The 13148-nt window shown below is 36.5% G+C and overlaps 1 protein-coding gene across 2 annotated transcripts in view; it reads left to right on the forward strand.

The window, feature by feature from the left end:
* Positions 1-5735: 5735 nt before the first annotated feature.
* SLC25A27 (solute carrier family 25 member 27) overlaps positions 5736-13148 on the forward strand; it is a 66075-nt gene continuing 58662 nt past the window's right edge. For both annotated transcript variants that reach the window (XM_074227417.1, XM_074227418.1), the window contains exon 1: positions 5736-7630. In XM_074227417.1, coding sequence (XP_074083518.1) covers positions 5864-6832 — 969 coding nt within the window. In that variant the 5' untranslated portion in view covers positions 5736-5863 and the 3' untranslated portion in view covers positions 6833-7630. The remainder of the gene's footprint in view (positions 7631-13148) is intronic.

Raw genomic sequence — 13148 nt, forward strand, 5'->3', positions numbered from 1 at the left:
AAGAACTAAGGTGAACAGAGTTAAGAGACTTGCCTGAGAGCACTTGGCTACTAACTGTCTGAGGCCGGATTTGAATTCAAGATGAGTCTTCTTGACCCTAGGCCTATCGTTCTATGCACTATGATGTCACCCAGCTGCCATTACTTAGAATCATAAACATTTGTACTAGAAGGGGTTTTAGAAATAATCTGGTTTAATCTCCTCTTTTCATAGATATGAAAACTGAAGAGAGAAATGAAGTGAATTTCACAAGACTGCTAGATAGCAAATAGCAATGCAAATGGTTAGCAGAGGCTGGTAGACCAAGTACTGGACCTAGAATCAGATCTTAGTTCAAATCTTAGTTCAAATCCAGCCTCAGGTACTTACTAATGTAGCCTTGGGATTAACCTCTATGTCTAAATTTTATTAACTGAAAAATGGGACTAATAATAGCAAAATGGTGATCAAAAGAGATTAGTAAAATGCTTAATATAGTACCTGAAAAAAAGAATAGGTTCTTAATAAATACTTTTTGCTCTTCCTTTCTTCTACTCTAGATTCTATCCAAATATCACCACCAATATACTAAATGCAAAAAAGCGGCAAATAATATAAAAAATATTCCAAGAAAATTTACTTGTTAATAACTTTGATTAACAGAGGAGATATTAATTTGAATTGAAGCAAATGTCAAGCTAAGAAATTTGTATGTTATCCTAGAGTCAATAAGAAACTACTGAAAATTTTTTAAAGAGGAGTATTATGATCAGATCAAAGTCTTAGGAAAACATTAAGGCTTGGAGAGAAGGAGAACTTCCAGATTGGAAGGCCAATTTGAAAGATGTTTACAATGGTCTAGATGAGAAGTGATTAGAATTTGAACTGGGGTATTAGTGATAAGATCCTGGTCATTAAGAGAAGAAAATGATGAATGTAAGAGATATTGTAAATGGAGAATTAACAGGACTTGTCAATTTGATCAGATATGAAGGATGTGGGAAAGGGAACAGCTTATGATCAAGTTAGCTCAAGAAGGAGAAAAGAGTTATTGGAGAAGATAATGTTTAGCTTTATACAAATTGACTTTGAAATATCTATCTGACATATGGTTCAAGATGTTTGAAAGGCAGTTTAACTCCAAATAGAAAAGTTTGGGATGAATAAGGAGATTGGAATATAATGCATTGGAGTTGATATGAAAATTCTAGTTGCTGATGAGATCAACAATAGAGGAAGAGGACTAGGATCAGAGACTGAGACCCTCAAGGTTGGTAGGTATGACTTAGATGAAGATCCAGCAAAAGAGAGTGAGAAAACATGATCAGATGAGTTGGAGACCCAGGAGAGAGTGGTATCTTGAAATCCTAGAAAAGAAAATTATCAAAGAGAGAATGATCAACAGTGTTAAAAACTGTAGAGAAGTCAAGAAGAATGAGGACTGAGAAAAGGCCATTGGATTTGGCAGTTAGGAGATGATTAAAGAGAGAATTTTTAGATGAATATTGAAGCAGGAAGCCATGTATAAGATTTAAAAATAGAGATAGAGGAAAGAAAGTGGAGACAACTATTGGACAAAAGCCTTCTAAAAGATTTCATTTACAAAGGGCAGAAGAGATAAAGGATGGTAGTTAGTGGGGATGTATGAGATAAGGTTATGTTTGTAGGCAGCAGGAAAGGAGCCAATAGACAAAGAGTGAAAAATAAGTGAGAGAGTGGGATTGGCAGAGAAGGCAATCTGCCAGGGAAGATGGGATGGAAAAGGATTGCCTGTGCATGAAAAGAGGTTTGCCTTGGCAAAGAGTAGGGACTAATTCTTTGTATGTGACAGGATAAAAAGGGGAGATAGTAAAAGAAGGCCGCTGAGTGAAAGGAGATATGGAAGATGGAAGGAAAGAGAGCTCTTGATGAAAGGTCTCATTTTTAAATTATAAGACAGAGTTCTGAACCAGAATTGTGGGAATAGGGAAAGTCATGGGAAGTTTGAGGAGAAATAAAGAGATTTGAAAGAACCTCCATGATAAGTGAGATAAGGAGTTGATAAGGGAAGCATAGAATTGCCAAACAGCAGTGAGGATCTACTTGAAAGCATAATCTAAATTTAGAGTATACCCAGTCAGAACAGTTGCATGATTTTTTCCCTACCTTCAGTAGCCCAATGTGTAGGAGCAAAAATCTGTGGGTGGTAAAAGTAATCCCAGGCAGAGGTTTGAAGGAAAAAAATCACCAATATAATAAGGGGGTCAAGAACTCAAGACAAAAAGAGAGTATAGAATTAAAATGATTCACCAGGGTTCAAGAAGAGGAAAGAAGGAAAAAGTGGCAAGTGCCAAAATAAGGGTCTATGAGAGACCTAATGGATCACAGAATTGAAGGTCTTGGTAGAGATGAAGAGTGGGGTTTATTATGGGAAGGCAGAAGGAGAGGTGGGAAGGAAATATATTATGATCAGAAAAGGGAATTTCAGAGTTCTTGAATATAGAAGTGATGCTTTTTGAGTAGTGGTAACAGCAAGGGACTGATGATCTTTGAAATGAAGTAGAGGATTATGTCACAGGGAGCAAATAGGTTGAAAGGTGAGGATATTTAAAAAGATATCAGTAAGCATGTTGAATCCCTTTAGTATGAAGCCCATGTACAGGAGTTGGGTAGAAGAAAAATATTGTGAGTTAGGTATGGAGCTTTTTGAAAAAGAAAGGGTTTTTTAATTAATAGTATTTTTTCCAATTACATGTAAAGATAAATTTCAGGATTCAATTTTTTTGTTCAAAACTTTTAATTTTTTCCAATTACATATACAGATAGTTTTTAACATTCATCTTTTTGCAAGCTTTTGAGTTCAGCATTCATTTTTCTAAAATTTTGAGTTTTCTCTCACTCCCTCCCTTCCCTCCCCCACTTTAAGACAGCAAGCAATCTGATATAGGTTATAGATGCACAATCATGCGAAACATATTTCCATATTAGTCATATTGTGAAAGAAGAATCAGAAAAAGGGGAAAAATTTCGAGAAAGAAAAATTTAAAAAGTGAATATAGTATGCTTTGATCTGCATTCAGAATTCTTTCTGTGGATGTGGATGGCATTTTACATCACAAGTCTCTTAGAACCATCTCTGGTCACTGCATTGCTGAGAAGAGTTAAGTCTATTTTATCACACAATGTTCCTGTTACTATATATAAAATGTTTTCCTGTTCTGCTCACTTCACTCAACATCAGTTCATGTTAGTTTTTCTAAGTTTTTCTGAAATATACTTGCTCATCATTTCTTACAGGATAATAATCTTCCATTACATTCATATACCACAAATTGTTCCCTTCTTTGTCACCAAAAACAAAAAACAAAAAAAAACAGCTATCAGTATTCTGATTGAGTAAAAGATGTAGATTATATGGAGAGGTCAATGAATGATGATGGTAGGGGGAGAATCTAAAAGTGGCAGTGAGGATCAAGGAATATTTGACCAGCTATCCCACCTCAGTCAATTAGCAGAAGGTAATGAAAATACAGTCAGAACTGGAAAAGGTGGTGAGGAAAGTTGTATCATCAAGAAGGAGCCAGGTCTTAATTATTTGCCAGAAGATGGAGAGGGAGAGAAAAAGATTTTAAATGAAAACAAATTTATTGACTATGTATCAAGCATTACAGAGGGCACAGGGGAAAGGGTGGATAGATTTGGTTTGAACTTTAGCATGGGTGAGTTGAAGGGGATGAGAATAAACAGTCCAGAGGTGGGAATGGGGAATAGGATTTGGACAATTACTTACAGTGGTTCAAAATCACTGAGACATATAGGCTATGATCAGGGGTATATTTTGCTTTATTTTTTGGAATTGAGTTTTGTTTTTAATAAGAAAGAGATACCTAATCTTTTTTTTTTTTGGTCTCTTTCCCAATGTCCTACCACATAGGCTTCTGACCAGTCTCCACTCTCTTGTCAGAGATCTCTTTCCCACTTCCTAAGTTGTCTTGGGCTAGAAGAATATCTGTTTTCTCTCTCACACCAAAATTCAATTTAAGGCATTATTTTAATGATATTTGAGGGAAATATTATGACAGCTTGGCCAAGTGCTTCCTCTATTCTGCCATCTTGACTCCACCCCTGTCAAGTGGATGTTAATGATTGAGCTCTACTATTCTATTTGTCTGTTTTGAATAAACAGAAGATGTTTTTTAATTACTGCTTTATAATATAGAGGTATGAAAGTCATATTTTCCCTTCATTCCTTTCTTTCAATATTTATCTGATATTCTAGAACTTTTATTTTCCAAATAATTTTTTTAAAAAAATTCTGTAACTCATTCTTGTGATATTTTGATTGATATATAACTTTAAAACTGTAAATTAACTTTGACAGTGCTTTTGTTTTTATTATATTTATTTTGTTATATTGACAAAGTAGAGAGCTGATATCCTTGATAATTATTCTTTAAGAAACACTTTTGAATCTTTTTTTTTTGGCAAGGTAATGGGGTTAAGTGACTTACACAAGTTCACACAGCTTGGTAATTAAGTGTCTGAGGTCACATTTGAACTCAGGTATCTCCTGACTCCAGAGGCAGTGCTCTATCTACTGTGCCACCTAGCTGCCCCCTTGAATCTTCACAAGTATCTTATAGTTTCATAGACTGATTTCCTGCTACTTTATGCATTTTGAAGTTATTTGCAATGAGTTTTCCATTTATATTGTTGCTTCGACTTTTGTTGTTATGATATATAAATTCTGGGTAGCTAAGTGGTGCAGAGGATGGAGCACTGGTCTTGGATTCTGAAGAATGTAAATTCAAATCTAGCCTCAGACACTTGCCAATTACTAGCTGTGTGACCTTGGGCAAGTCTCATAACCCTGATTGCCTCCAGAGTAGTCCTATTTGTATCTGGCCACTGGACCCAGATGACTCCTGGGACTTGTGACTTAGCACTCAGATCCATTTCATATGCTTGTCGTGGTATCAACTCCCTGATGTCATGGCCTTCTTCAAAAATGAAGGACAAACATTAATATAGAAATGCTATTGCTTTTTAAAAGCATTTTTTTTGTGGCCAAAATCTTGCAGAAGTTATTATCTTGAATAGTATAATTTCTGATTCCCTAGGATTTTCTAAGTAAACTATAATGTCATCAGTAAATAGGGGTAATTATTTTCTCCTTTATACCTATTTTTATGCCTTTATGTTCTTTTATCTTATTACTACTGTCAGTATTTCTAAAAATATGTCAAATTATGTGTGTATAGCAAGGTTCTAGTAGATCTCTATTGTATATGATGCTAGCTTTTGATTTTAGATATTTTGAGATATCAAAAATGTTGCTCTATGCCTGTATTTTGTAGGGTTTTTAGCATAAATGGTTGTTGTGCTTTGTCACAATGAGGGATTTTTGCATCTATTGAAATAATTGTAGGGTTTTTTTTATCATTTTGCTTTAATTATGTTGAATGTTTTTCTAATAACGAATTATTCTGTATCTTATAAAAACAAGATGGTCATGGTGAATTACTTTTTTGATGAATCTTTCAGAATTGCATTTCTTTTGAATTAATATTTATTAATATGTTGGTCTCCTTTGTTTTATCCTTCTCTGGCTTAGGTACTAGAATCATATTTTTTATCATAAAGGAACCTAGCAGGGTGATTTCCTTCCCAATTTTGACAGTCTGACTGTGGTCCAGCCAGGCTGGGGGCGGGGGGCAGGCAGGTGGCAGGCGGGCTCCCCTCGGGGGATCGTTGGGCACTCCTGCGGGAATCGTTGGGCTGAGCTCCGCGGGAGATGGTTCTGATCGGGCTGCTGGCTGTTTGAGACAAGGGCTGCCCCCGGCTGGGAGGCGAGCCCCGGCAGGGGAGGAAGGGGAGTGGGGTTCCACGCTTGTCCTGTTGCTGAATGTCCCGCCAGGTGGAGAAAGAGAGAAGTTTGACACTCCCTCGGAGATGGCCCAAAACAAGCACGTTCATACTGTCCTCCTTCGCTTCCACTGTGGCCGAGATATGCACCTTTCCTCTTGAACTCACAAAAACTCGACTCCAGATGCAAGGAGAAGCAGCAGTTAGCCGTAACCGTTTTTTCAGAGATAGTACCCCCTACCGGGGCATGATAAAGACAACCATTGGCATCGTACAGGAGGAAGGCTTTCTAAAGCTCTGGCAAGGAGGAATACCTGCAGTTTATAGACAAATACTGTATTCTGGGGTCCGAATGGTCATCTATGAATATCTTCGTGACTCGGTTTTTGGGAAAACTGAAAATAACGAATTTCCTTTTTGTCAAGCAGTCATAGGAGGAGTATTGTCTGGTGCGTTGGCTCAGTTTTTTTCTACCCCTGCTGATCTAGTGAAGGTTCAAATGCAGATGGAAGGAATAAGGAAACTCCAAGGCAAGCCTTTACGATATCATGGTGTGCATCATGCCTTCTTAAAGATCTTGAAAGAAGGAGGAGTGCGTGGCCTTTGGGCAGGCTGGGTGCCAAACGTCCAAAGAGCAGCCTTGGTGAACATGGGAGATTTAGCTACCTATGATTCAGTGAAACGCTTTTTATTATTGAACACAGTACTTGAAGACAATATTTTGACTCATAGTTTGGCAAGTATGTGTTCTGGACTGGTATGTTGTCTTCTGGGAACACCATCTGATGTCATCAAAAGTCGAGTGATGAATCAACCCACAGATAAAAAAGGAAGGGGACTGCTGTATAAATCCTCAACCGACTGCTTGATTCAGTGTGTTAAAGGGGAAGGATTTCTGAGTTTATACAAAGGTTTTTTACCAGGTTGGTTGCGAATGACGCCTTGGTCAATGGTATTCTGGATTACTTATGAAAAAATCAGAATTTTGAGTGGAATTGATCCATTTTAAGACTTTAAACATATACATTCAACATCATTAAAATGTGGGCATTCACAGAGTCTATCTCCTACTATTTATACCTCAAGAATGTACTTTGTGGGGTGACAGCCCTAAATTTTCATTTTTAAGATCCCAAGTGTCCTTGGTCCCTTCTCTTGCTCCAGGAAAGACTGTATATCACATCAGAATGTGCACTAATGAGCTCCAACACAGCATATTCTAAAGAGCCATCGGGTCCTGGATCCTGACCACCTTGGGAGCTAGGGCCTGGAACATTCAGTAGAATGATACAAGGTAACTTCAAGGAGTCCCAATGATGAAGCTGCTCAAGTCTGAAACACATGCTAGAACATAAAAGAAAGAACATGCCTCTTCTGAAACAGACATAGCCAGGGAAATCAGTTTTCTTACAATTAAAGTTGAAAAATGCACTAAAAAAAGGAGATGAATTAAAAAGGTGATGAAGAGAAAAGATGAGTTTCTTAAATGTAGGATGGAGATGATGGATTTCTTTCTCCCAGAAGAAAGATAAGAATGGAAACTGAGTCTACTATCCCTTCAACAGCAAAGAGATCTGCCTTGATAAGCCAGAATTCTATGACAAAAGTTCATGAATTGCAGTACCTGGAGAAGTAGCTAACAGAAAAAGTCTTGGACCCTGGCATGAGCCCTGTTTAAATTTTTAACTGTTCTCTGACTTTGACATTTTATTCTTTATGAATAATTACTGTATTTTTACATGCTAACTAAAGTTTCTCTGGATACATTCTTTTTTTTTCTTCTTCTGTTCTGATCAGCCCTTCAAAGGTATTTACAATCTTAATAGGAATAAGTCAGAGTTGGCAATCTTCCTTCTTCCTGTTTACAACTTCTACTCAGAGACACTGTACATTACTAAAAAACTAACTACTAACTAAGGTCTCATGATATACCAGGTCTTTAACTCTTATAAAAATAGTTAACTGTAAATGATTAACTACTCACAATGGCATCCACTCTTTTTCAGTAGATTTTTGCTGACCTATGTAAAACTTTTTGACACATTGCCCCTTAAGTAATATCACAACCATGTAATAAAGCAAAACCTAAAATGGAATCAGAGTCGCAACCCTGGTCTTGTTGTGATGGCTCTATAAATACCTGAGCTAATCAGCCATAATGATGATCAGTTTGTATGAGACTGACCACATTGGGATCATAGGATCAGTTAAATACTGAAATATTTACTAAAATTGTAATGATAGCATTTATGTATAATCAGTGCCTTTTTACAGAAGTTCTAACTATTGTCTTTGTCCAACTATTTGGACTATTTGTCTATTTGTCTAACTATTGTCCCAATTTATGCCTCCTGGGGTTTCCTAGTTGCATACAGTCAAAACTACTCTTCTCACTAATTTAATTGGTTATTTGCAGAATGGGCATTGTTTTTTGTTTTTTTATAGGTGATCTAAATCTATATGCCTTTGTCACAATTGGTTCAAGCAAATTAGGTTAAAACATTTAATAAAACCTTCATATAAATTCCAAAATGTCAGAACCTGAATAGTTGGAGCATTTTAACTCTTTAAGACTTGTGACACTTTAAGTCAAAAGCACAAAAGTTTTGTAATTTAATCCCAGACAGACTGAATGGGGATCAAAAAAATTTAGTCAGCTTTATTCTTTGGTCATTATCAAGAACTAACAGTGATGTTTAATGTCTGTCTCTAACATATTGATGATTTGCAGTAAATCAAAATTACATTTAGACATAAACAAGTTCAGGCTCCTTTACCCCTCACAATCTCATATTTTTGCTACCATGTTACATAATAGCAAGTGTTCAGCATACCTATCATTCTTCCTATTTTTTATTTTTTAATCCATTCTTATTTCTTCTCCAACTTGGTAAATTGTAATAAATCTTCTCTTAAATACAGTTCTCTTTTAACATGGCTTCAGTTGTGTAGCTCCCAATAGTCAAATAAATGAGATTTCTTAAATCTTTCTATTGATAAAAGGATGTTTTTATCAGTATATTTGATATGCTTCCATTGTTTCTCCATTTTATTGTAAACCCCTTGAGGGTGGAACTGGTCCTCTGTTTTTTTGTTTTATTTTATTTTAATATCTCTACCTTTCAATATCTCTGCAATGGAAATCAATGTTCAACAGGTATTTCTGGCTAGTTTGTTAAAGTTCATTTATTTGGTATTCCCTGATTCAAGAATCTGTGATAATTCTGTAAGGATGGGGTGAAATATAGAGCACCCAAATGTGTAGAACCTGTGGGATAATTTGAGCAAATCTAAAATAAGATGCAAAACTACTAAAAAAATTTAAACTTTCAAATGCCTTCAGTATGCAAAGACAAATTACCAACCATTAACATGTATCCATTCCCACAGGAACTCTTCTAGAACAACTTGCCCAATTGTTTTATGGATCCGAGATTGAAAAAAGTAAAACAACTTGAAAAATGTGCTATAATTCAAATTGTTAAAAAAAAAAAAAACTCAGGCAGTTCTTATATGGCCTAAATCTATAGGGTCTTAGGTAAATATCAGAAAGCCAAATTTTCAATCTTTTATGTTCCCTTAGAAACCTTATTTTGTTACCTTGTTTGAAAGACACTTCATAGTGAAATAATGATTTTTGAAGGATTTCTCTTTATTTTTCTTTCCTGAGATTTAAGTTTTATGTGTTATTATTCATTTTTACAATATGAGAAAAGTAGCCCACTGATTGATATAATAAATAGTTTTTAAAATGCAGATCATATATTTCAATTGGTTAATGTGCCTTATGAGCACTATTAGAAAGCTAGTAGGTTTTCACTGGTGTTTCATCTTCTCTTAAATATAATCACGTTTTTATTCCAGGGTGATACTTTAGAGGGCATGAAGTTTAGCAATTAATATATCCATGCTAGTGGTGCATACTTTATTTTTCCATTTGTTATAAATAAAACTAAATTATAATACAAAAAAGAATAATTTGGGTAGTACTTTTAGTGTCCTTTAAAAGTTTGATAGAATTCTCCTTTAGGATCCTCAGTCCTCTGAGTTCTTCTATAGCAAAGAACACTGCCATATTGTTGTCCCATTCAGAGAAAGCTTTTGACTTTTTTGGTTTTCTGTAATTCTTAGAGGAGGCAGGGGTAGAATTGGGTTCTGCTGAAAGCCTCTGGATCTGCCTGTGCAATCCTGTCTGAGTAATAACTGAAGTGATGTTGAATGACCACAATAAGATTTGAGATTATCCTCTGCTATTAGTTTATCAGATTTTAACCTTGCTTGAGTTCTTAGTGTTCTAGACCTTATAGACAGCTGAAACTGCTGTAATTTATATTTTCAAGAAGTGTTAGGGGTCATGAGGATTGTAGAAAATGAGTTATCCTCCATCTTGTTGGCCTCATGACTCAGAAGTCAGTATTTACATATTAAAGAAAAGCACTTTAAAATTCAAACTATCTTTGTCTTTTTCTCATTTCTTCTCTCTCAAACATATACACACACAAATATGTGCCTTTGTCATTCTGAGAGACAGAAATTCAAGGAAACAAAGGATAGAAAAGAGGAAATCACAATACCATCATATGATCAAAGATTTAGAATTCTTAAGAGATTTTAGAAGACATTTTGTCCAAGCTCATTTTAGAGTTGAGAAAACTGAGACCCAGGAAACCTTGACTTGCTAGACCAAGAGCTGTTTCTACTCTAACCTAACATGTTACTAAGACTGTAGGGGCCAAAATACTGATGATTGCTGCTCCCCAAAGGATCAAATGCTTTTTACAGGTTCTAGCTAATTCTTCAAGTGCCAAAACCAAAACTCAATAAAGACAATATCTTTCTCACTTGCCTTCTTTAATGAAGCTACATTCAAAACACTGTTAATTCCACCTATACTCATCTCCCAATGGTTATAAATTTCTCATCCATTCTTATTCTCTACAATAGTTAGATACTAAATCTCAGTGTACAGATTATTCTCTCATTTCCATCATCCAAAATACTAGCCACCTCTACAATGCAACTAGGCAAATCTTCTCACCATTCCTCCAATGGTTACTAGAATACTGGTTCCTTTTATTGCAAAAGTCTTCCTCATTTTCCTTCCATGTCCTCATTAAAACTTAATTTCTCTTGGAGGACACTGTATTTCAATCTGTCTTTTTCTAGTATTGGTTGCATCACCCTGACTCACTGGCTATGGAATGAAAGACAGGGTACTGCATACCTTTCACTGTCTCTTCCAGATTCTTATCACACAGCAACTTCACCCCTTTTAAGATTCACAATGTCAAAAGGTATTACCCAGAGCAGCTAGGTGGCAGTAGTGGATAGAGCACCAGCCCTGGAGTCAGGAGTACCTGAGTTCAAATCCAGCCTCAGACACTTAATAATTACCTAGCTCTGTGGCCTTGGGCAAGCCACTTAGCTCCATTTGCCTTGCAAAAGACCTTAAAAAAAAGGTATTACCCAATTTAGACTTTCCAATCCTAGAACTTGCTCTCTCCCTTCTAACTGAACTTAGAGTCTGCCTCAGAGCTTCTGCCCTCATAATTCTTCAACACATGTTGATATTCCTTCCTAAAATTCCCTAACCTCCCAGTTCTATAATCTGTACTTCTCCATACCCATCTCAGCTATACTCAAAATGATATCACTCATGATCTTGTTATCACTCATAAATGATTCACCTTTTGATTAAGTATTTAGTAGTCCTTTATCATTCACAATATATCATTTCCTTTCTATTTTGCTTATACTAAATATAGTCTTTAACTTTGTTGTGTTTGAAAGCTCTTTATTCCTAATAATTTTGCTAAGTCATCATCCTTTTAACTTAGTTACTCTCTTCTATCACCAATCTCCCTTAATGAATTAGGTCCATTTCTTGTTCTCCTTCATTCTTGGATCCCTTGTTCCCTTTTCCTAACTCTGCTCAGACTTTACCAAACCCAATACTGAACTAATCTCACAATCCATCTTCTCCACTTCTGTTCATGTGTTACTGTGTAGAGAAAGAAAAAAATTATGTAAATATGTTAGCTAAATTTACTACTACACAAAATTATGTTGTATTATATCAACTGGGACTTCATTGTACCAAGGAAATTCTGTTTGATTCTCATTCCTCCTCCCTATATCAGCTATTGAAAACTTTTGGTTTTCCTTTCCAGTTTGTTAGCTGAGAGTCATGTCCTTCATATATTACCAAAGAAAAACTGGGGCTGCTCCCCACAAACTCTTTGCTTGCCTTTATCATTACCTGGCACCATTCCCTTACACCTGTGCCTTTAGTTTAATTTAATTTAACTTATTTATTATTTATTTATTTTTATTTTTTTATTCTCATTTTGTACAAATTTTTTTTACATTAATAAAATATTCTTGTTTACAAGTAAACAAAATACCCCTCCTCCCCCATGAATATAGATAGACTTGCTTGGGCAAAATAAAGTAAAGGGGAGAGAAAAAATAATTTAAAAAAATAATAGTAATAATTATAGGTATGGCCAGGTGGCGCAATGGATGAAGCACCAGCCCTGGAGCCACAAGCACCCAAGCCCATATCCAGCCTCGTAAACGCAACAATCACCCAGCCGTGTGACATGCAAGCCACCCGATCCCCACTGCCCTGCAAAAACCCAAAAGAAGTAAAAAAAAAAAAAAAGACCCCAAATAAAATAAATAGTAATAATAGTAGGGGTGGCTGGGTGGCAGACAGAGCATTGGCCCTTGAGCCAGGAGCACCTGGGTCCAAATCCGGCCCCAGACACCCAAAGATCACCCTGCTATGTGGCCCCAGGCAGGCCACCAAGCCCCACTTGCCCTGTACCCTCCCCCAAATAATAATAACAAAAATGTGCTTGAGTCTTTGTTCCAACACCAACAACTCTGTCATGGGTGGATCTCATTCTTTATGATAAGTCCATCACAAAAGTTACTTCCATATTTTTCCACCTTTGCCATTGCTGATAGCAACTCCCTCCTTTCTTATTTCTCCATTACCATGTACTCTATTTTCTCTCTCCTTTCACTCCGACTCTGCTGTAGGGTCGTTGACTGGCTCAGCAGACAGATCCCTGGTCCTGGGGCCAAGAAGCCCTGAGCCCCCATACCACCCCTTGGGCCCAGAATCCACCTGGCCCTATGGACCTGGACAGGCCTTCCAATCCCAGCCCCTTGCTAGAAGTAAAAAGGAAAATGTGTTATATCTGACCACTCTCCCCCCCCATGGTCCATCCTCTCCTGCTTTATTCACATCCCCACCCCTTCCCCCTGCTCCCCCCTCCTTCTTACTCCAGATGTCTATACCACATTGGTATATATGC

The sequence above is a fragment of the Macrotis lagotis genome, chromosome 3 (genome assembly GCF_037893015.1).
Source record: "Macrotis lagotis isolate mMagLag1 chromosome 3, bilby.v1.9.chrom.fasta, whole genome shotgun sequence".
Lineage (NCBI taxonomy): Eukaryota > Metazoa > Chordata > Mammalia > Peramelemorphia > Peramelidae > Macrotis > Macrotis lagotis.